This window comes from Diuraphis noxia, unplaced genomic scaffold, assembly GCF_037042655.1.
Source record: "Diuraphis noxia isolate RWA-SAM2 unplaced genomic scaffold, SU_Dnox_SAM2 contig0001, whole genome shotgun sequence".
NCBI lineage: Eukaryota > Metazoa > Arthropoda > Insecta > Hemiptera > Aphididae > Diuraphis > Diuraphis noxia.
In genome coordinates, this window is record NW_028301711.1 from 99190614 (window position 1) to 99217757 (window position 27144).

The window sequence follows — 27144 nt, forward strand, 5'->3', positions numbered from 1 at the left end:
TAACTGGTTGGTTCCATGATATACTAGTTGAAATTTTTCATTAAGATAATTTATTAAAGGTTTCAGTTTGTAAAGTTTATCTTTATTATCTTTTGGAATAAGAGTATTATCATTTAAATGTAAGTTTGTCAAAATCAAATCAAAACGATTTCTTGTCATTGTGGCAGCCACAAAAGGAACTGATAAATCTGGTGCACAACTCCAATAATGTTTCCAACTTGGTAGCCGATGATAGCCCATTAAAAAGTTAATTCCCAAAAAATTCAAAACTTCATATGGCTTTATATTTAAATTTAAATTTTTTTGTGTGCCATATAAATTAGTTTGATATACAATATGATCAAGTATACCTTCAAATAAAGTCAAAAAAACACTAGTAGGAGTTGTATCAAGAAATAAATCTTCAACTGGACCTTCAGAATTATTATAACTTGGAACATCTGTTTTACATTCCTTTTTTCTCCAAATGCGATGGTATTCATCTGTCACATCCTCGGTTACAGGAGCTGTATTCTTTTTTGGTTTTGTTTTCTTCAAGTTTGATTGTTTGCTCTTTTTTATTAAACAACTTTGATTTTTCTTTCTCTTGGGTGTTGGTTCTATAAATAAAAATAAAAATATTTATTTTATAGATTTAATAATTAAAAATGTATTTATTTTATTCTCGCCCAAATTGGTATCACGTTCTTCATCAATTTCATCAAGTGGAATAGCAAGTGATGAATTCGATGGACCAGGTTGACATGAATGAACATTTGCTAGAAAAATATTTTGTGTATAATACTATGTAATCAATTATTGTATTGAAATATACTACCTATTACAGTATACATAGGTATTATACTATTATAGTTATTGTAAATAATTTATATTTGTATACCTATATAAAGTAAAACTGATTATATAATAAATCATAAAAATGTAAAATAATAACTAAAATTAATGAATAGAATTTTATTGAAGTAATTAATAATAAAGAAGTATTATATTATTAGTAGAATCACTGATCAACATATTTTGTAACATGATTGTTCTGAAATTGATTATCCTACAATTTCTAACAAAATTAATTTATAATAAATAATTTATTAAAATAAAATTTATCATATTGTACCCTTAGTAATGGTTTATAATTTTTATACTTTACATTTAATTAAAAACTAATATAAATATTAATAAAAAGCATGTCACATAGGTATATCAAGTTAGCTAATATAAAATAAATAAATATTGAAATCCTGCATAAAAGTTGTTAGCAAAATATTATACTACCTAGCTACTAATAATATTTTGAAAATTCATGATACCTACTCACAAATTGAAATAAAATCTTAAAAATTATATTTCTGCACATTAATGTTTTATAGTACATAAGAAATAGAGTCTATTGTCTGCTATATTTAAGAATTATAAAGTAAAAATATAATAAAATAAATATTTATTATCTACCTATATCATAATATTACTATTTTAGTTAGTCAAAGATTATGATTGGTAACTTACCAGAGTTTTTGAGAAAATCTGTTTCTTCAAAAGGTATAACTATAGAGTTATCCAAACCCCTTGAAGCTCCCAGTTTGATAGGTGTGATTTCTATATAACAAATGCAGTTTTAATTTTTAAAAAATGAAATGTTTTAAACAAATGTCAATTTTCTTACTATTATTATCATCATGTGGAACAACAACAATAATTGGTTCATTTGGTTCACTTTGTTCTTCAAAGGATTGGTTCAAAATTGTAAAATCATTTAGATTTGAGTTAACTAATAAAAAATATCGGTAAAATTAAAAAATTAATTTCGTAGAATTTCATATAGGCACTTACCTATATCGACATCATCATCAGACATTTCTATGTCAGTATCTATGTCCGATGGAAAATCTTCAAGCAACCACTGTTCCAATTCATGGGTATTATGATTATTCATTTTAATATATTGTAAAATCTTATATTATAGCAAATATAAGTATAGTATAGGTAAATATAAAACATTAATCTCGACACTGCAGGAAGCGCGAAAACGGATAAACAATTAATATCAATATGTTGGCGATTAATTTAATCGACAACGACTAACGTGAAATTGTGAAATAGCTAATGGCCCGACGGTACTTTTGAGTCCACTGCATATAATCAGATTTTTTCCCCTCTTTTAATACATCGATATTTATACGATAACAATATTTATAATCTAGACACAATTGCAAACAATTCTAGCGGATAAGAATGCTAAAAATAGCTTTTGTACGTGTTTAAAACTCAGCCTGATGTGGGCATGTTTGGTTCTAAGAATTTTCGTGTACATTGTTTACTTTGACATCTATTTACACAGTTATATTTCTAAATTTAGACCATAGTTTTATTTTTTTCTTGTAGCTAAAGAGGTACTTGTGCGTACCGACGGGTCACAGTAAAGATAAATGCATCGTATTATTTAATATACATTTATTTGTAATGTGGTACTAAAAAGTACCGTCGGTCGACAAAGGGATAAAGAGCCAAACTGCTCCCGATTGAATTAGATATTCTATATTAAATAGTTGAAAAATCTTAAAACATAGATCTATTGCTCTCATAACAATAAAAACTTTAGATTGAATAGAATCAAAATATACAATTATTTCCTTTGGTTCTAGACGTTCTAGTGAAGTACCGACGATTAAAATAAAGGGCTGAATGGATAATTTAAGTTGATTACGATTAGCAATATACTCTTCGACCATAGTCACTGTACTGCAAAAAACCATGAATGTATTTTGTGAATCTTTTATCGAGTATTTAATTATATTTTTTTCCTCTGTCGTCGATTGTAACTTTTTTTGATGTAGGAACAAATATAGATCGTAGTAAGTAAAATGTTACAGCTTGTTTAACATCTGAAAAATGTATTATTGAAGAAAATTGTATTCAAAAATGTATTAAATAATAATAATTTAATATATGATTTACTTTCACTTGGGTTTTAAATATCTGTAAAACTTTTTAACATGTTCCGAGAATTGTAATCTTTGACTTCGGTCATCAGAGCACCAAACATTTTTTCCAATTTTATTTCATAATTGCCAAGAATATTAAAACAATTAGGATAAAGTGCTTTAAAGTCGATATCAAAGCTAAAAATAAATGAGAAATGAAAGATACCTAGTGCACTATGATTTATATAGTATAAAATGACTATCTAGTATCTACACAAAAATATATCAAGAAATAATATAATTAATAAAAGTAATTACCAAAATGTGCTAAATAGATATTATTACAATGATTCATTTTATTGGCATATAATAATAATATAATGTATTTATTATCTATTGGTAAAGTACCATAATTTAATATAAATATAATCCAATATTAAATATATTTTTACATACTAATTTATATCTCATTGGTATCATGAGCTTGGCCATTCTTTAATGATTTCTTGGGTAGATGTGCTCTTTTAAATTGTAGTTAAACGATAGTTGACTGTTGCGCTCCAATGACGTTCAAGTTCTGGTAAACTACAGTTGTCATGTTTTATTTGGTTCAAAACTAAATTCATATCTTCTTCAGGTTTTGTAATAAATCAAAAATAATTTTATTATAAATAACTAAAAAAATTTAAAACTATTTATTTATTTTAACGAACTTACCATAGTTATATTACTATCCCATCAACTAAAAACTTTAATATTGGAGGATTTGTTCGTTTGTCTCTCATTAGTTCAACCCACTTGTCTTTAATGTACTTAAAGTATTGAAATATTTACAGTTAATATTGCCTTTAGGTTGTCTAGATGGATCTTTCAAAAATAATTTTTCTATAAAATGGTATAATTTTTTTAGCTGTAAACTAAATAGGAGCATAGGTTCTTTAAAAGTTCAACAAGTTAAAGTACTGTGTAAAATATTATAACTATAATTTATTAATTATATAAACAATAGTAGTCAGTAGATACTGTTTGATGGCGTATGTACCTGTCTACTCAAAATGTTATTTTATTTTCTCACATAGGTAATTTATACTATTTATGTATTTTTGGTACAATAGTACTAGTAGGTACATATAAATATACTCTTTTAGTATTTATAAGTAGGTATTAAAAAGAAAAATTACCTTAGGTTAGATAAGGTACTTTGTTCCAATTAATATATAATTATTTTTAAAATATGTATTAAATATCAAACATTCAAACCTTTAGTTCAGATGGAAATATTCTCTGTATTTGGTTTGCAATATTTTCAGCAAGAGCCACAGACATAATCATTTTGTTGGATATTAAATGCTGAATAATTAATTTAACAAGTAATGTCCTTATATTATCATTTAGGCCATTATTATATTTGTAATAGTCGGTTGTCATACCACCTGATGTGCATTTTAAGATACCAAATAACACAAAGCCTGATGATAAATCTGATGGTATGATCTCTTTTGAACAAGAAGGTAGTGAAACAGGATTAGAAGTTATATTTATTTTTGAATCATTTTGTTTTTGCCATCTTTCCACATCATACCTCAATGTTACTTGAACACCCAAAGAAAATTTTTTCGTTAACTTCATAATTTCTGTTCTATTCATTCTTGATAAAGTAATGACATCCACAAGTTGAGCTTCATGAAAAATTAAAATAAATCAGTATACAAATTAATAAAACTATTATATATTTACCAACTATGTTAAATTTACTTAGGCATGCATGGTATAGACAGCTCAATTCCCATTCATTTAAAGAATTACTAATTGATTGAACATTATCTATTAGATAATTGTAACCAGGTATAGTTGGAATATCAAATTCAAATTTTTTATTCAAATTTGTTAGTGTCTTTTTTCAAGACTTCATCTGAATCTATAATTGATTCTTCATCCTATAGTTGAATTAATATATCTATAGACTTATAAGCTACCTTTTTAGTAATTGTTAAAAAATACTGATTTGTACCTATGTTGCTCAAATCTCTGGTGTCACTTTGAAATACCGAAGTATTCGCCGAGTCTTCATATAAAACTGATTCAGATGTTGAATCATCGAGGTGTTCAAAAAGGTTTAGTTTTCTATTCATTCTTTTAAGATACAATATAGTATACACTCAGGTACCTAACTATAAACTTAAATGTTATCACATATATATTTAACATTTATTACTACCATATAGGTAATACTAACAAACAAATAATTACTATTTAAAAACTATAGATACTTAATAAGAGACTTTTATAGTATATATTATTTAATACTAACAAGTTAATAATTAATATTTAAAAACTATAGGTAATAAGAGACATAGATATATTATAAAGATTAATTTTAAAAATTGTGATTGTATAATAATATTACATTTGTATAGAATTAAACAAAATATTCTTTTATTCTGAATAGTTTAATGCCCGTGGGAGTATTAATTAAATTTATTGGTGGTCCATTGAAGTGATTTAATTGAATGAATACTGGATTAAAAACAGCATGTTCATTCTTATCTACTTCATATGCTTCAATGAGAAGCAAAAATAAGAATTAAACCCATTTAATTTATTTTTTTTTTGCACACAATGATTGTTTGAATATTATTAATTATTATTATTTCTGTTATTTCAAATAAACACATTTCATTTTCAAACCGAATAAGTAATACCCTACTTTATAATCAGTACCCAAGTATTCAATTCTTTTATAGTATTCAAATTGATTTGATGATATTTGATATTTGGAACATATTGTATGATCATATTATATTATACTTTGGATTTTGTGTTTAGGATTTAATGTCAAATTATGTTTGATTGGTTGCATTAGTTAAAAGTCAAATTTTATTTGAAATTTTTTTGCAAGTGTTAGTGTTATATTTTTCCTTGAGGTAATGGAACGTGCATACATTTTAATTTCCTTGTTGTGCAAAAACTACGGACGCAACTCGGATATCGCGATGTACCTATATTTTCGTATTTTGGGACGCAATTCGTATGCAGCCAAACCTTTAATAAATTATTTTTTAGAACTTATATGATTATAACTTAAATTAATGTTTCCTACAGCTGATTTTTTTGCTTTCTTATTTAAATAAAATTTTGCTATAAAATATATTAAAAATACTATAATTATGACAACCAAATATTTGTTCGTGTATATACATAAATTCATATGTTTTATCTACAGTAAGTGAATTTAATAACATATCTTGTTGGTCTATTTGGATATTTATTTAATTGAACGCTTCTTTATTAAATTTAATATTTTTTATTTCATCGAAGTGAATAGGTTTGGGATAGGGCTGATTTGAAAATTTGAAAACATTACAGTATGAATCATTCATAAGAGATAAGTTTACCGGAACTGAGAGATATGTTTGATTTAATATTGGTTCAGTTTGTAGTACATCTTTCGGGGTGTAAGCAATACACCCAGATTTCAAGTATAACTTTCCTGAACTTTTAATTTTTTGCGTTAATGACTGTTTATTACAAATTATAGTAATTGTAGGGGGGGGGGGTTATCACATACAAAAAACCAACGATTTTTGAAAAATGAGGGATACCACATTTCTGTTTTGAATTCAGAGATATAAGTATCACATTGAGGTGATTTAGTTACATCATTTTTTAGTAATTCTGTCACACATGTGGGGTCTGTGTCACAATGTTATGTATAATTTCATTAAATCCACAAGCAAATATTTTCGCCACTACTTTACAGTGACTTAAATCTGGCCAAATAAAATATTTGGTCATTATTTTGTGCATTAACAAATACATAGAATTTTTAGTCATATGGAGAAATTGACCATCTTCATTAATTGAAATGTAAATCAGTAATATGTAATAAATGTTGAAATTTTCTATAAGGCACAGATGAAATTTTAAAGAAAAATAAATCTGTCATTTACTGTGTGTATTTCAATATTTAATATTTTGAATATTATCCTCATCAAACTTCACAGGGATTTTCAAATCGTCCGGGAGAACCTACTTATAAACATGTCCAATTCAAAAACAGTGTTTTCTACTAGTACCTATCTAAGATACTACCCAGCCTATAATGAACAAGATTTTGCAACACTTGTGAATAAATAATTAACGTATCATTTTATTTACTTGATTGTCCGTGATTATTATTGGAATTGTCATTTAAAATCTCGGTGGTATTACTGCCATGATCGAATTGTCTTTATGTTGAATGATCTGATCTAATAATATAAAATTGTCTCCAGTCATTGTTGACGTTATATCACTCTTTGCGTAATCTATTGCTATTTTATTATCTTCTAAAAATTATTTAACTAAAATTCCATCATGAGGTATTGGAAAATTATTATTAACAACTTGAACTTATCTTTTCTCTTTTCCAAAATATAATGTTAAATTTGTTGACCCAATTATATTTACAAAATATTTTTCAATACCTTTTAATTTATATAGATGAAAAACATCAACTCTAATATTGTCCTAATAATAATAATAATAATAATAATAATTTTATACTCATAATTATAGGCAGAATACAGATTTAGTGATATGAAATTAACAAACACGTGTATATTAATAGGTTTATTACTCGACCATATACACTGTACAGCCAATGCACTCTTCATTCTCCTCTGCCAATCCGTCATTCATCATATTCCTTATATCTTAATTTAACAAGGACCATTCATCCTTATATTTAAAGTGCTTATTTGCAGCTCCAGGATTGTCCAATGTTTATTTTAACTTAAAATAAGTATTGTAATTTATTTTTTTTATAACTATTATTACATTTGTATTTATTGTTAATGTTTATTCATAACAAAATTTACATTATAAATATTATAAATAATATAAATAAATTTAACACATTTAAAAGCTGAAACTAAACATTGGCCAAGGAATTCTAATAAAATTTGTCGATTGTTCATTTATATATCATTCAAAATTATTTATAAGAATACTTAATTTCAATAGAAAATAAATAATTTCTATAACTTTGTCGAAATTTATGTATACCCTGTTAGTAATTTGTGTATCAGTACTTTTTATTCACATCCCATTCATGAGCAATGTAAAATATTATGTATATAATTTAAAAAGATTATTTTACTTTATGAATACATTTAAAAATGTATGCCAATTTTAAGCACCTCTATAACAGGAATAAAAATTATGGCATTAATGAAAAAAAAAATCAAGATTTTTAAATTAATATAAAAAATAACTGTTCAATTTATTACCTACCAAGGGATGTTTATGGTAACACATGAATAAATTTAAAACGGGCTAGTTTATTTTAATGCCTGCATAAAAGTAGTTACCTAGTTATAGAGAAACCATTATAATGATTACAAGTAAAATTAATAAAACTTTATAATGAAAATATGTGAACCGAATGATCTGTTAAACCTATATGTCATACTGAAGCTTAAAATGTGTATTAAGTGTTTCATAAATAACATTATTTAGATAATTTAAAATTATTTATCATACACTTAGAATCAGTTTGAATTATTAATATGTCATATTATCATCATGTATCTACTTAATATTAAATAAATAATTTTTTTATACAAATCATTTGCAACCCAAAATATTAATTTTTATTTAATTTGTATTGAATGTTCACTTTAAAGTATGGTGTAGGTATCTACTATTGTATTTAAATATATGAGTCAATACTAAAACTAAGTATTTATTTAAACAATAATACAATGAGATACAACAGAACTTTTTTTTATGTATTTTTTTGGGATTTATGATTTGATGGTAAGTTTTTGATCCTATAGTTCAAAATTGACAAGTACACTGTAAAAGAACCACTGGCAAGACATTGCGTTCTGTAAGTTCTTAGTGTTTTCATATGTGTGTTTAAGTGAAACCGCTGTTATGGCGTTACATTTTGTAAAATCCATGTTGTGTGGTAAATAATGATCATGAACATAAGTCATAAATAAACATTGTCACAAATTTTGAATTTGTTACAAACACTAATTGCATACATACAAGTAGTTACCTATATCATGCAGTAAAGTGGACAATTTTTAATAATTAAGTTGAATCATTAATTTTATATAATACTTCATATAAAATATATATATATATATATATATAAAATATGCAGGTTCTATACAATTTGTATTTAGATAAAAATGCATTAAAATATTTGATGATGATGATATTATATAATTTAAAATGAAATAGGTACTAAAAGTGTATGTCAAATTAATTTGCATTAAAATTTTCAATAGCACTATTAAGTGTTGATAAATTGTGATAATATTGATATCACATATATTTTAACAAGAACTGTAGACAATTTTCTATATTGAGTAAAAAAATTATTATTTTTTTAAATGTAATAAACGTTTGCTTTAGCGACTTAAGAGAGTTAAGTTATGAGTTGTAAGACAAGTCAACATAGCATTTATTTCTTCTGTTGGAATGGAGAAAAATACTTATATGATAAAATGGCAATTTTCATTAAACAAAAACTAAATCAAATAATTTCTCTATAACTATATATTTACAATTTATTGTTCATAACACAATATAGTTAAATTTAAACCTTGGTAGACATATTTATGTATTTTACTATAAATATGAATTCCTGTAGGAAAAAAATATTAATACTATAATACTTATAATCCCATTTACAAATTAAAAAAAATAAATGGCTTTATGTTATATTATTTATTAATTTTTTTAACCTGTAGATTATATGAGATAGACAATTTTTTTTACCCTCTTCACAGTTTCTTCATAATTTTTTAAATCCTGTGTATCTAATAAATTTCCAATAAGCCAGAAACAAAATTTCCAACTCACCTTCCAGTATATCATATGGCAATGTAGTACGAGATTCCAATAATTTGTGTACCATAAATTCGAATTCTGTAACATACCTAGGCGGAATGTGTCCGTAAGTTAAATCATACACTAAGATATATTTTTTTAAATTAGTCTGCAGGTTTTGTATGACTGTAAAATTGAGTTTATTAGTACTATATGTTTTCAAAAGTTCCCCCAGTTAAGACGTTTGTACTACCATAATTTTCCGATTAACTGACTCAATTTTCTCTAAAATTTTAGATATATCGGTATAATCGTTAGGGCATTTAAATTTTAAACTGACTAATATGACGATCGTATTCGGGGACTGTGTATTTAATATGTTTAACGTTATTTATACATTTTTCTTGGAATTTTTTATCTGAAATCAGTAAAAAAAATTTAAATGTTTTTATTAAAGTTATAAAATATTTTTTATCTACAGCTGTTTTATGAAGTGTATACTCTGGTGAATCCTGATATTCAGGTTGGTTTTTAACATAATATGTATAGTCTGCAGGATCAATGTCTGCATCTAGGTATTGTAAACTATCTAAGACTACATTGCTTGTTATTTCTTCAAAATGTACGGTAAGATTTTTTTTTGATTTACTATATCTATCAGCTATCGGTACCGTTCGTAGTCGTTGTTCATAGTTTTTTATAAAAGTCTCAAAATCTGAATCGGAATCAGAATCTGAAGCCGAAATCGAACTTTCTGAATCCATACAACTATCACAACCATCATAATTCTTATTACTTTTATCACGGTCATCAGTTTTATCTATAATGTTGTTATATATCGTTTTATTTAAAGAATTTAATTTTTGTTTTATTTTTAATTACTACCAATTCCGATATTTCAATATCTGGATCAAAAGTTGTGTCATTTACAATACCTTTATCGTTGTTGATTTTGACTCTTTCCTCTTCGTTGTTAGAAGTCGCGGAAACTTCTGTCACCAACACTGGTATAATGGAGGTGGTGCTACAGTTGCTGGCAGAGGAGCCTGTGGCGGAGTCAACGGTCGGTGCGGTGGTTGTGATGGTAATGGCGGTGCCGATAACGCTATTGGCAATATCTGCAGTATTATTGCGTGGTTTATGTGACGACGATGAGGATGGTTGTAATTTCGATGGTAAACTTGGCAGTGTTGGTGATATTTTGACGTGCATGTCCCCAACCCCACCCAATAACAATTTTAACAATTCAGCATTTAGCAGTCAATTAGCAACAATTTGCAAGACTATTTTCACAATTTGCAACCCTTCAGTTGAATCATAAAATAAAAAAAATTAAGGGTGGGGGCTGGGGACATATGACTTCAGCCCCAACCATATCATCAAGAACACATTTTTAAATTATTGTTGTACCATCATTTAGCAGCAAATTAGCAACAATTTGCAAGGTAGTCGTCGAAACTTGCAAACCAATATTTCGCCGGTAATATGTGTTTCCGAAATTTGCACATGTCCCCAGCCCCACCCCGGACCGATATAATGTGATTTTCGCATTGCGATTCATTCAGATTTTTGAAAAAGCTAATTTGATATAATACAGTTGGTGAATTAACTGGACATTTCGAATTTCATCAGATACACTAATTTCATCGGATCCGAGAATACACTACGGGTGATTTGGCAGAACTTTTGCGCGATATGTATGGCGATGAGACTGTCGATTTCGCAGAAATGCTTGGTATATATAGCGACGGGGTTTGTGATGTTCCAGAAATATTGTGTGGTACATATGGTGACGGGACTTGTGACTGTAACTCCGATGGTGGATTCAACAGTGGTTGTAGTCTTTCGGAGGCACAGGATAGCGTCGAGCACACAACATTTTCGTAGTTGCCTACGTTATAAACAATCATTGGTGATCTCACAGTATTAGTTATTTCAAACTCGAATTGTGTGTCATTTTCCGTATCAAAAGCAACTAAAAAAAAAAATTAATTAATTAATTAAAATAGTAATTGAAACGTTGTCCAAGGATTCGTCCATAATGATTAACATTTAAAAAAAATGTATTTTATAAGCACAGATAAACTAAAAAAATAAATACTAGAGTATATATTTAACGGTAAAAAAATTATATAATTTAAAAAAACTGTGGACCTCTCTGTGGTTTAACAGTCTTAATACAGACAGTGGCTAATACAGACTGACGAATTAGTTGGCACAATCGGGTTTGTACGGTAGTCTTTTTTTCTTAAACTGTGATGGTAGGCTTCTGATTGGTTGTAATCGAAGGGTGTGGAATGAGATGTGTTTTTTTTTAGTCTAAATGTTAATAAATTATGCTCCTCTCTACATCCCACCTTGTACCCAAAATTACTTATCTAAATGATTTCATTGTTATGTAATATGTTAAGTTATATGGTTTATGTTTATCCAAAACCGTATAATATTATAATATTTAACACAAGATATTCATACGTTCTTTGCATTTTCGGCATAAAGATGAAAAACTACACCTCGGTATTCGTATTGTAAATATTTTAATTAATAATATCATCAAAAACGAATAATCTTCGTATACCGGTTCATCTCAAAAGACGTTGTACATTTTTAAATTTAAAGTGAATAATTCTAAATAAATTTAAACTGATAAAATCTCAGAGTTTATAAATCGTAATGGTTCGGTGGTGTTGTAAAATAACACTGAATCATTTTAAACACGCATTACTCGTAAATAGTGATATACTATAAATTTCTATACATTGTATATTATATAAGGGTTGAACAAACACACACAAGCGAGTGTGCGCATGTGCACAAAACATGAGATCCTTCTACAATCCGAACACTATTTTTTTTTACACATAAACAAATGAATACCGCTCTGAGAGGCGGGTTTCCGATGATACACTTATTACTCGAAGAAATACGTAAATTAATCCTTTCACTAAACTAAATCATACACCGTATACACATTTGAACCGGTCATCAGAAAATATAGTATATTAATATCATATCATAATATGAATGTAATATTATAATAACACATAGTAGAAAAAAAATATTACGATACATTACATATAACCGATATATCTATTATATTATTATTAAAACGTGAGGTGGTGACTTATGACAGTTATATCTGAAAGTTCTACCGGTCCGATTTTCATGATTTTTTCTTAACGCAAGTATTTGGTGTGTAGATGAGCCATCTAATGAGAAATGTCCAAAAACATGAATTATTTAATACTACTTAGAAATTTAATGTTTTTTTTACATTTTAACAATGAATTATTACAAACTAAATCTACTTTATCGCTTACCATACATATTTCATTTTTACTTGGTTCGTACTTCTGCAATAGAACTACATATGATATATTATCCCAATACCTGTTTCCCGATAGTGCGTAGTCGTCATTAGAATTAGGCGATTTCTGGAGCATGTTATCTTTAAAATATTGATGATTTGAATCCGACACTGGGATGTACAAATCTTCATAATATCCTCTTATAGATCGCTCGACCCCTTAACGGGCAATTTTTCCCACCTCGGGTACACGTATTGCCACGTCAAAAGGTTAAGACATCGTTTATTAAATGCAAAACATATATTACATACAAATCTACCAGTCCTTGGGCCACCAGAGCGATTTATCACCATTCGAGATCCATTTGCAATATACTACTTAATTTATTGACAATTTCTCCATCGTTTATACTGCAATTATTGTCGAACTGTAAGCAGTGGCGTGTCTAGGAATTTAAAACAGTGGGTCAGAGACATTTTGTAGAGGCCATCCTTTTTTAGAGGTCACGCAACTTTTTTAAAAGCAAGTTATATTTATTTAAACAAAAATGTCCTCATACCTCTTTAACTCGAATCATGATTTAGTGCTTTAAATAAAAAATATGTTATACCTACTCATACATGTTTTTTTGTGAAAAACAATATAAATAAATGATACAAAAGGTTATCAATTTTAAAATGTAAATAATTCTACGTCTTCTATAATTCTAACTACCTTAAAATGGTAATTATTTAAAGACCTTCATAATAAATTATGAAATTTTTAAAACCATTAATAATATATTAAAGCATTAACTACTGGTAACACTTTTTTTTTAAAGAAATAACAGTTGAACAAATAAATCGGTACCTTTATTTTCTTCTATAGAATACGTTTTTTACAAATTTTAATTCAGAGCATCTAAAAAGTTTTTCTTCTTTTCTTCATTTTGGCAAATGTTTCAATAACATTGTTGTAATCCATATCTTCAGCAACATTTCTTTCTATGCTTAAAACCGCCAAGTTAGACAACCTATCCTCAGCAATTGTAGAACGGAGGTATGTTTTTATAAGCTTCAACCTAATAAATGACCTTTCTGCAGTTGCACTACTTATAGGCAGAGTATAATATTATATTTTATACAATGTTGATAAATTTGGATATGAAGAAATCATATCATTTTCTATCATGAATTTTAACATATTGTTGTCAAATACTTTTTTATTTTATTTTAGAAAATTGTATTAATTAAGTTTATAGAAACAAAAATTGTTTATGATAAGAAAAGGTTACAATAAGGGCTATAATAATTTTTTGCAATTAAGGTATAATTATTAATTTTTAATAAATACTCCTACTTAAGTTTAAATTATTTTATAAATTATTATTTTAATATTTTAGAACAGAAATGTCTTATACTTATTTTGTTTTTAATAGTTTAAATTTATAAAAATTGAAGCATAATAAAGTAAACATTTTTAATGCATTAAAATCCACCCTTCAGTAATAAATGTATGCTGATTGCTGTGTATAATAAATTGCGTTTTTTCCAATTGATTTACAAATAAGTTACTCTACATACCTTTTTTAAAAGATAAGTGATTAGTAATATTTATATATTTTATAATGTGAATAATAAATAATTAATATTTATTGGTAGGTACTAAAACCTTAATTCTTACCTTGTAATATAGAAGGTGTATGTGTATTTATAAAAGATAAAATACTAGTATTTCCTTTAACCATCTTTTCTTTTTCTTTTATTATTCTTCGAGCTCCACCAGATAGCCGTTTTTTTTTCATGTCAGATTGGATGGGTTTCATAATTAAAATTTAAAAAAATTGCGAAAAAACACAGACAAAACAACAGAATTAACAACAATATACAACGATTTTATAAAATCAACGCTTATAATATGCTCAATGTAAATACGAAAATTTTATTAGCACCCATAGTTATTATTATTATTTATTATCACACAATATTGAATATTGTTAGTATCTGCTCACTGCTGAAAATCTATAAACGTGGACATGTCTAAGTCTTTCAATGGATGTGTTCTTGAATATTCTGAAGGTTTTCTTTGAAATTCAACAGGAATGTGGTGAGCTAGTGAGGTGAGATTATTATCAAGGACAGCAATTGACTTTGGTGGTAAATTATGTCTATGTTTTACTGAGATCCAGAATGATAAAACTTTTTTGACTACACCAATGCAAACTAAATGCATATAATCGTAAGGCACAGATAATATAACATCAAAATCAGGAACCTCAGCTAGTATTGTAGTACCATTGTGAAAACCTTCATATTGGTAATTAATAAACCTGTTATGAGTTCGCAGAGGTGCGTCTAACTCTGGAAAACATGATGTATTTTGAGCTCGTTCTCCAGAAGTTGTACAGCGGACACAAGAATATCTCCCAGTATGACCACGACAATTCAATACAAAAGACTTTGCCGGGGCATCACAGATAACAGCATGTAATTTAACTGTAACTTCTTTATTATTATATTTTATAATTGTTTGTTTCATCGATTTGAATTCATCAACAAACTCTTTTAAATAATTATTTGGGTCATTTGGTTTTTTTTTTCCAAAATATAAACCAATCAAAAATACAACTGGTTTTTTAAAACTTAAATTAGAATAATAACCCATAATTGGCCAAAGATGACTAGGTGGATTTTTTGTAACAGATATTCCATCTATGCCAACCACTAACAACAATTCTGATGGCAATTGGCCTACACATTCTTCATCTAACATCTTGATTGAATTTTCTATTCCAAAATAATAATAATGTCCATCTTCCATTGCTCTTACTTGAGTAATTTTTGGTGTTTTTAGTAATGTACGAGCATCTTGTGGAAGTTCCTTCAAATTCAGTAATAATTTTAATCTTTTAAGTAAGTCACTAACTGCTACTTTTGAAATATTAAATAATAAAGCCCATTTTGCTAGTTCAGAACATAAATCTTCACTATCAATAGATGGATTTTCATATTCAGAAGTTGTTGAATAGCATTCACCACCATCTGTAAAAACCTCTAATGGGGTATCTTCAATTTCTGCAGTTTCAAGAGACATGTGGTTATCATTATAACAATTGTTCAAATTCAGTTGGCCAGATACTAAATCATTCAAATGACCAAGAGGCGTTATTCCAGAAAAATTTTGTTTTAATATGGGCTGATTTAAATCGGTCTCACTTTCAGAACTAGCATATATCATGGCAGTGGTTTTTTTTCTAACCCTATACTTAGAACTTTTGCTAACTTTGAGCTTTAATTTTTTATTTAGGCCTTCCATCATATGTAACTTCTATAAAATATTAAAATAACAATTTTTAAAATAAATTTATGATTTCATAATAATTATGAACTATTAATGTGATAGGTACATTACATAAAATGATGCATCATGACGTATTACATAGACTATACAAATATTAGAACAAAATAATTTTTATTTATGGAGATACCAAATTGATAAAGGTGTTATTTATACAATATGTCATCCTTATTTTGTGGATTAAGGTGTTATTGTATTAATCTCCTATTATTTTATTAACAGATACAATTTATAATTAAATGTATACAATTTCAGAGCATTGTTTATGACTTTAAAATACATAATTTTTGTTTTCAAAAATTTCTTAGCATTTGAATAGTTAAAAAGTTCCAAACGTTTATATAACTAAACCACTAAAACTGTCCTCCTGAATAATTTCAAAATTGTGAGTTAACACCTTCATCCTCTAACCCCTTCAACTATATCTTCTAGTTGTAGAATAATATTATTTTAATACTTAAGAGTTAAGTTTATATTTTATAGTTATTAAATAAAATTTTAAAATTGTATTTTTGTAGGTAATAAGACACATTTATTTATTTTTATACACTTTTTCATTTAAATTATTATAAAATACTCCATCTAATATATATACAACATTATAAAGGTATTAGTATTGCTAGGGTAATATAAGATATCTCAAGTAAATTAACCACAGGTAGGTATTATGAAAATAATTAATATTCCTCTTCTTTAAAAATGTTGCTTTTAATTGATAATAAAATCATATTTTGGTTACTTATTACTTGAAATACAATCATAGAATATTAAATACAACAGCATCAGTAACTTCTTAAAAATAAAACTTAATTTAGGTACCTAATTAATTGTAAATTATAAAATTGAACTAAGTATTCTAATGTAGTTATTTGTTTAAGCTTATTGTTTAACAATTTTTTTTTCTATAATATATATTTAACCAATATTATAACTTAATTTTTATTTTAGAACAAAAATATGATTTCTAAATTTCAGTCAATTTATACATAATTATATTGTGTTAAGTATATTGTGTAACAAAGAATTACAGTTACCTACCTTACGAGATTAAATAAATACTTATAAAAAAATAGTATTTAAATCATAAATAAACTATAATATTAAATTATACTAGTAATCCATATGATTACATACTATACAATACTATACAGTTCAACAATAGTGAGATTATATATAATATAATAGTAATATACCTAAACTGTATTTCATGCATAATAAATAAAGGTATATTATTAATATATTGATGATATATTATATTATTATGGTAATCAACTACAACTATTGTATATACATTTTAATATACTTACATGATTATTCTGCGTATTGACAGCGAATATCGAATGTCGTTTATGTAGTGAACACGCGATGCAGTTTACGTATGTGTAAACGATTTGTAGTTTTCGGCCTTCGGGTGAAGAAACGGTGAATGCGGTAAATATGTTAGGTTTTTATAACCCTACTTGCAATAATATTATTATTCCGCATCCACGCGTGTTGAGAGCGAACTATATTATTAGCGAATATAACGAATATCGTGAACATAGAGAACAAAGCGAAAAGCGAAAAAGCAATGTATCTGATTTTTAGATATTTCGGTTGAAGAAACGGTAAAGAGATATACGTATCGGTGTACATGTGTAATATACCAGGGAAACGCATCGGTACGTATCTATTCTATAATGATACCTGCACACGTGCACAATACATTAACAATATTATGTGGGCGTATATTGATAACTGATAAGAAAAAAACGTTGAACGTTCAATGTTTGCACGCGAGCTCCGTCGCACAACCGTCAAATAAAAATATTAAGTTCACTTTACTGAACCGTTGAACATCGGCTCTTTGAACTTACCTAGCACCTTGACAAATAGGAAAATTATTAAAAGTTCAATACTTGAACTTAGCACTTTCCATGCACCATTCGGTCGTGTGAACCGACTGGGAACCAACTTATTGTTACTCGGGCACTCTCGAGGAGTGTTGATGCACGACATGTAATGTAAATATAGGAATTCCCAATACATTGTGTTCGGTTATTTATTATTAGAGACGTTATCATTTCATAACAAAGCGTCTTATACGAAATACGAATTACCGATTACGGTGTGCCACTGTACCACAGTCCACAATATTACTTAAAATAATATTATAATTTATATTTATACTATTATTATGCACTACATAATATTATTTACGAGTCGTAAAGCATAATATTATGACATTAATCCAGGAGGAATTAGATTACCTACTAGGTTTGGGATTTTTAATTTTGAGAGGCCAGTCGATTACTAATTCAAATGAGCGGAGGGTCAATTGACCTCCCAAACCTCCTACTAAACACGCCACTGACTGTAAGTCGTACGGTTGAAGATTGCGCGTCCAATCATATCGTTTATGTGCTTCATAAAACAAGTGTTGTAAATCATATTTATAACATACGTTATACGCGTCATTTGTCGATAATTTTTTTAACTTGTCATTGAATATCCAATCGTCGAATACCTAACTTACTATTTAAAAGAACACGATTGTGATGTTTTTAATATTGCGAAAAACAGTATTTTTGAATTGGAACTCGATTTGCGAAACGAATATTCGAATTTATACTATAACTAAAAGACAACGTTTACGTTGACAATTCATAAAAAAAACCGTTTACATAGTCGAACCGGGATTTATCTTATATTTAATTCTGAATAGTGTATATTGGTGTGTGTGTGTACGGCGATCGTACAGACACACAAACAAAAAGATCGACGAATTCTTACTACAATAGTTTATTTCTATTCAAACATTACTTACAAATCGCTCGCGTACTAGGATGGCCGATGACTGACTAGGGGTCGTCTATGTCGCCTATATTTATTAAAAACGAAACAGGTTCTAGAATGTTCGCGACCCGGCACGCCACCGCACGACGGTTCGCGAACATTCGTTAAGCCGATAATAATAATAATAATACTCTAATTTACGTACGCTCCCAACAGCTCGGCCTTCCTGACTTTTGTTCGTCCCGAACATGGAACTATACAGTAAACTGTTAAATCTTATACAAAATAAACATACAAATACAAAATAAATGTAAAAATACAAAATCATATAAAAATACAAAATCATTACACCAATATATCTGACACAAAATATATATATAAAATCATTATGCCTACATATCTTACACAATAAATATAAAAAAAAAAAAAAAAATAAATACAATACATATTATATTACACGTTTACATAATCAACATAAGTACTGCGTAAGGAAAGAAAGAGAAAAAAAAAAAAAAAAAAACTGATACGCTATGGTATGTTTGCCATTTTTACCCAACTTTTCATTTGGTCAGGACCAATTATACCTTCATACGGCCTTTGAGTAACTTGGTTACCTTCAATATCTCCGACAACATATCTATCATGATCTAGTACTTTTCTCACGACATATGGTCCTTTAAATTTAGGTATGAGTTTTTTATTCACGCCAAGAGTCACATCAACATTCTTTATCATGACATAATCACCAACATTATATTTTATAGGCTCCTTATGACTATCATTATAATATTCTTCGCTTTTCGTTTGTGTCTTAACAATTTGTTCAGACGCTTTTCCTCGGATCTCCAGCAAATCAAATTTATTTTCATTTATTTCCTCTAACACATGTCTCAGTTCATCATTCACATCTCCTACTTGATTAATACCAAACAACAATCTACTAGGTGTTTGTCCGGTCGATCTATGTACGGTGTTATTTATTGCAAACTCAACTTTATATATAACTCTGTCCCACTCGTCATTCGGTTCTGCGATTTTTGCTAACATTGGCACTATTGAACGGTTGACGACCTCAACCTGACCATTTGCTCTAGGTGTCCCGGTTGCTATCAACACATGTTCAATGGATTCCGACACCAAAAATGTTTTAAAGTCATTTGACGTGAAGGCAGTACCTCTGTCGGAAATAAGACGTTTTGGTTTTGAATAGGAACAAAAATATCCTTTTAAATGTGATACCACTTCTTCAGTTTTTGTCGTCTTACTCGGATAACATCGTACGAACTTAGAAAAACTATCAATAACGACCAAAATAAATTTATTATTATTTTTAGTTTTTTCTAACGGTCCTACGTGATCAACATGAATAGTTAAGAACGGGCGGTCACCTTTCGGAATGCTATGTAAATACCCCTCGCGTTTGCCTGCTATCGGTGAATATTCTATGCACTTCAAACAATTACGTACATAATTACGAACTTTTAATTTCATTTCGGGAAACCAATATATTCGCCTAACATTTTCAATCACTTTTTCTACTCCTACGTGTGCCATGTCATCGTGGCAACTCCGAATTACATTATTTTCCATAGTTTGTGGTACGTAAAACAACAACTTATCTTTCTCTTTGCGATAAACTAGACCTTCTCGCAATTCAAATTTTTTATCACTTCTAACCTGTAAATTATTTCGAATTTTTACAATATTTTCGTCTATTCCTTGTTTTATCGCCAATATTTGTTCAAAAGTATTGGCTTCCAAAATTAAAATATTATGGCACCTACTCAACGCGTCAACGTGTCCCATTCCCGTTCCAGGTCGATGAATAATTTCAAAATCATAATTTTGCAATAAAAGAGCCCATCTGGATATTCTGGGATTAATAGTCTGCTTGTCCAATGTTAACCTTAAGCTATTACAATCTGTCACAATTTTAAAATGTATTCCAGCTAAGTAAACATGAAATCGTTTAATTGAATACACTACTGCTAAACATTCTAATTCAAAGCTATGATAACGAGATTCGGCCTCTGTCGTACGTTGACTAAAGTAAAACACTGGGTGGAGTTTCCCGGTCGACTGCCTTTGTAACAGTACTGAGCCATAACCATACGAACTAGCGTCACAGTGTAATTCTGTTTCAGCTGACGGGGAATATATACTAAGTATGGGCGTTTCGGACAATTTTTTCTTTAACGTATCGAACGAACATTGTTCAGCTTCACCGAAAACAAATTGAGTGTCTTTCTTCAGTAAATTGTGTAACGGTTTAGCAACTAACGAAAAATTGGATATGAATCGTCGGAAATAACTGGCTAATCCGATAAACTGTCGTACCTGTTTTTGACTCTTGGGGACAGGATAATTTGTAACGGAATCTATATTTCTAGGACTAGGACGTACACCTGATTCATTTATCACATATCCTAAGTACTCTATACTATCATACAAAAATGAACATTTATCTAACCGAAACTTCAAATCGAACTTGGCTGCGAGGTTAAACACTTTTTTTAAAATAATGAAATGATCTAGAACAGTTTCCGTCGCGATTAATATGTCGTCCATATACAGTATTATCTCTTCTTTATCAATTAAATCGGCAAAAATCTGTTGTGTAAATCTCGAAAAAACTTTAGGTGCATTTGCCAATCCAAACGGCATTTTTAAATATTCGAACTGCCCTAACGGCGTTACGAAAGAGGTAAACGGGACGGACTTCTCATTCATCCTAACATGATGGAACCCATTTTTTAAATCTATGTGCGAAAAATATTTTTTATTTTTCAATTTATCGATTTGGTCGTCAATAAGAGGTGCAGGAAAATTGTCTTTGACGGTGATTTTATTTAACTCACGATAGTCTACGCATAACCTAATATCACCTGTTTTCTTTCGTACGAGTACAATTGGACTGCTGTATGGACTTCTACTTGGCCTAATCACACCCTCTTTCAACAAATCACTTATTATAGCTTTTAATTTTTCTCTATCACTATATGATATGCGTCGCGCTCTGTAGGAAATAGGTTGATCGTGTTTAAGTACTAATTTCATCTCTAAATTCGGGTCAGTACTATCCTGTACACATCGTTTACCTAAAACATACTCACTTTTGTATAACTCTACCAATTCACTTACATACGTAAATTCCATTTTCGGGTTCACATTCAATTTTTCTTTCACACTCTCAAACTCGTGCTCATAATCCACACACAAAATTTGGTATAAACCGTCTGTCACTTTTGCTTGATTAACGTCATTGATTAAATTCAATCTTACAACACCATTTTGGAAACACAAACTTACACCTGGTTTAGTAATAAAATCTCTACCTAATATAGCATTCATTACCATAGTGTTATCAGGTACAATATAAAAACGTAACTTAAATCTATTATCATTAATAACAATTTCGGTTTCAAAAATACCTAACAATTCTAACTTTGTACCGTTTATACCAGAAAAATTACAATCATTTTCCAACGGTTTAATAACATCATAATTATAAGGTAACAACTCACGTTTTAGTAGACTAATCGGGCTTCCGGTATCAATGATCGCAGCGAACGTAATTCCACACGACGTGTCTTGGTCCACGGGAAAACTGCACTCGCAAACAACTTCATACGGCTTCGGGTGATCCTGTTCTGGTTTCGGTCGTTCTTGATTCACATTCATCACTCCGGAATCTCCTTCTGTTGTTGTACCACCTTTCAATGCATCTTCGCGTTTCGTCGACGTTGTGCGCGTCAGACTCGGGCACTTCGAACGTTGGTGCGTGGTTGACCCGCACTGATAACAAGCGCCTTTCTCAATACGTGGTTTCGTACACGACGATGCAATGTGTGACTTTGAGCCACAATTAAAACAAATTTTAACAGGTCCGCCAGCATTTGAGCTCGGAGCAGTGGTCTGTCGAGATCCTGAAGTACGCGTAAACGTGGGCGTCCTAGGGATTTGTTGTTCTTTCGGCGTTGACGTAAGTTGTCTTATGCGTAACGCGCGTGACGCGTCCAAACGTTCGAAACTAACAACATCATTTAACAATTCGTCGACATCTGCGTGGTCGCGGCTTAACAAATGCACGCTTAACTCTTTTGAATACAGACCTTCGAGCACTTGCATTTTCGTCTCTTGAAAACTTAATTCAAGTAACGAACACAAATGAACCTTTTCGTGAAAATATTCGAGCACATTTTCACTTTTGCGTTGGACACGACGTACCATTTCTTTCCATCTGTCTCCGATTGAAACTTTTCCAACAAAAGTCCGTTTAAACTGCGTTTCAAACTCGATCCAACTTACGATTTTTCGTGACGAAAACCAATGCTTGGCAGGTCCTTCCAGATTCGTGCGCACCGACTGCAACTTAAAGTTGTCGGGCCATTGATTTAAATTAGCTACACTGTTGACGGTATTCAGCCAATCAAGAGCTTGAAATCCAGGATTTAGTCCGTCAAATACAGGTATAGACTTATGAAAATCCGGTGCGAACGTTATTTCGTTTGTCGACTTTGTCTGTTGCATATTCAACAGCTCCATTAACATACGGTTTTGAACCATCAATGTCTCCAACATTTGCTTCGTGTCTACCGTAGGTTCAACATTCTGAGGTGCAGCCGCTCCATTTGCACCAGTGTCATTCGACGACGTACTTCCGGTCGCCGGTGTCGAAATCGGTTCTTCACCCTTTCCTGACGAACTCATACTTTCTACTTGTTGACCGCTTACTGAACGACTTGCTGCTAACGTACGTGATCTCGTAACTACGCCCTGACTTTCGTTGGTCATGTGTCAAACGACGCTTACTGTTTGACACAGACTAAAAACTTACGGTTGACTGCGGTATCGTACGGACTACGGAGGTGCGTAAATTAATGAATTTCATTAAAACGTACCCCACACCTGAGCTGGTGTGTGTGTGTACGGCGATCGTACAGACACACAAACAAAAAGATCGACGAATTCTTACTACAATAGTTTATTTCTATTCAAACATTACTTACAAATCGCTCGCGTACTAGGATGGCCGATGACTGACTAGGGGTCGTCTATGTCGCCTATATTTATTAAAAACGAAACAGGTTCTAGAATGTTCGCGACCCGGCACGCCACCGCACGACGGTTCGCGAACATTCGTTAAGCCGATAATAATAATAATAATACTCTAATTTACGTACGCTCCCAACAATATAATATAACGCATTTAATATTTACGCGATTGCACAGATTACCCGTCCGGTTCATACGTCGAAACACGTGTACGTTGCGTTAGTTGTGTCGGGATTGTGAAAAAAAACGAAAACTTCGTCATAAATTTTACCATTTACTGAATCGTCAAGATGAATACGTCGAATACCTAAGTATAGTTTACAATACCTAGATGCAGACATTGATCCTGCAGACTATACATATTATGTTAAAAACCAACCTGAATATCAGGATTCACCAGAGTATACACTTCATAAAACAGCTGTAGATAAAAAATATTTTATAACTTTAATAAAAACATTTAAATTTTTTTTACTGATTTCAGATAAAAAATTCCAAGAAAAATGTATAAATAACGTTAAACCTATTAAATACACAGTCCCCGAATACGATCGTCATATTAGTCAGTTTAAATGCCCTAACGGGTATACCGATATATCTAAAATTTTAGAGAAAATTGAGTCAGTTAATCGGAAAATTATACCAGTACAAACGTCTTAACTGGGGGAACTTTTGAAAACATATAGTACTAATAAACTCAATTTTCCAGTCATACAAAACCTACAGACTAATTTAAAAAAAATATGTTAGTGTATGATTTAACTTACGGACACATTCCGCCTAGGTATGTTACAGAATTCGAATTTATGGTACACAAATTATTGGAATCTCGTACTACATTGCCATATGATATACTGGAAGGTGAGTTGGAAATTTTGTTTCTGGCTTATTGGAAATTAGATACACAGGATTTAAAAAATTATGAAGAAACTGTGAAGAGGGTAAAAAAATTGTCTATCTCATATAATCTACAGGTTAAAAAAATTAATAAATAATATAACACACGATCCTAAATTACGTTTAACAATTATTTAAAAAAATTATTCAAAGAATCATTAATTTTGGTAGATTTGATGATAAGGCACACATAACAGCGATGTCGTTAATTTATATGAAACAATATATTTTACCCATAATCTTATCATTAAAAATTACAATACTTGACGGTTAACCAGATGGTTGAAGCGTTGGGTGGTTTATTTTTAGATTTAAAGCTTCACAATATATATTTTCCACATACCTATAACATTTTAATGAAAAACAGAGAGACTGCGTGTATGTGATTGTATAAAATAACCAATAACTTTAATTTAAAAGAAATAGATACTTCGGAAAAGTACAGCGTTTTTTTAACCTGTTTATTATTGCACATTTATATGTGAATTTAAATATATATTTATTTAACAAAAATATACTTAATTTTAGGCAGAAAGCAAAATCATGGTTTCAGCATCATGTGTGGACGTTAGACAAACTTTCATGAACGTCATAAAACATAATAAAAGATTATTATTAGTTGCTTTGCTCAACAACACAAGTAAGTAAACTGTTTTTAGTTTTTAATCATTATATACTTACAAAATTACTGTTGTTTTTTTAATATTTTCCATTTAAATTTAAATTAATAATTTATTAATATTATATATTTTGCTTGTTACAGATGATTGCCAAGGTACGGCTGTGTTCGTGAAAAATAGTACAGTTGCTAATTTTATAGCAATCTATCTATGTGAAATAGAGATTCCGGCAACAAGTGTGAACGGTTTACGTTTAACACCGGAACGAGAGCAAGTGTTAGACGATTTTAACAATAAAAGGATGAAGGCATTGGTTACAACCGGTGTAGCTGATAGAGGACGACCAGGTATATTTAATTTATAGTGTATTAGACCCTTAGACAAAAAATAATAAAAACAATTAAGTTTAAGTTTACTATAAATTGCAATCAAATATAATATAATAGAATATAAAGTATACTATATTATACTTATTATAGTTTCAGTTTTTTGACACAGCATTGATATTTTGTATTTTATATGTGTTAATAATTTAATTATTTACGAAATTAATATAAATTCTAGCTAGAAATTAACCTGCATTTGTTTATTTATATTCAACATGTAAAATAAATACAACTTAAATTTTATTTTAAATTTTACAGACATAACGGGCGTTACAAAAGTAATCAATTTTGATTTACCAACAACCATCCCAACATATTTGCGAAGAGTTGGAAGCACCGGTCGGTTGAAAAATCTTGGTCCGACCGTCTCTTTTTATGATCCGGAATATGATTATGATGCCATTGAAATGCTTAGCATGGTAAATTAAACTTTTTATATATATGTATATATTTTTATCATAGCTTATGTAATGACTTATAATACAACTAAAATAAAAATAATATAATTTATTATTTCAGGCTGTTCAATATAATATTCCGGACTTTTTATACCGGTACAGGCGTCAAGGCTCAAAACGGGAACCTCCGAGCTATTGGTAGAGGCCAGAGATCAAAATACTTAACAATTATTTATATTATTATTTTAAAAAGATTAACAACATTTTGCATTACTTTTTAATATAACAATGTTTTTTTCAAAATTTCAAAACGCATTTAATATTTAGGCGATTGCACAGATTACCCGTCCGGTTCATAAGTCAAAACACGTGTACGTTGCGTTGGTTGTGTCGGGATTGTGAAAAAATAACGAAAACTTCGTCATAAATTTTACCATTTACTGAATCGTCAATATGAATACGTCGAATACCTAAGTTACTATTTAAAAGAACACGATTGTGATCTTTTTAATATTGCGAAAAACAGTATTTTTGAATTGGAACTCGATTTGAGAAATGAATATTAGAATTTATACTATAATGACGGTCAATAGATTTGTATGTAATATATGTTTTGCATTTAATAA

The 27144-nt window shown here is 29.3% G+C and overlaps 1 protein-coding gene and 2 pseudogenes across 1 annotated transcript; 1 reads left to right on the plus strand and 2 right to left on the minus strand.

Annotated features, from left to right (window-relative positions):
• Window positions 1-2804: 2804 nt before the first annotated feature.
• LOC149062741 (uncharacterized) lies at window positions 2805-4591 on the minus strand (annotated as a pseudogene).
• Window positions 4592-5970: 1379 nt separating this feature from the next.
• On the minus strand, window positions 5971-6713 carry LOC149062742 (uncharacterized; annotated as a pseudogene).
• An 18310-nt stretch (window positions 6714-25023) lies between these two features.
• On the plus strand, window positions 25024-26771 carry LOC149062743 (ATP-dependent RNA helicase vasa-like). The gene is made up of 5 exons (XM_089215393.1): window positions 25024-25158; window positions 25643-25754; window positions 25878-26081; window positions 26379-26539; window positions 26640-26771. The coding sequence occupies exons 1-5, from the start codon at window positions 25024-25026 to the stop codon at window positions 26718-26720; spliced, it is 693 nt and encodes a 230-aa protein (XP_089071519.1). The 3' UTR covers window positions 26721-26771.
• The last annotated feature ends 373 nt before the right edge of the window (window positions 26772-27144 follow it).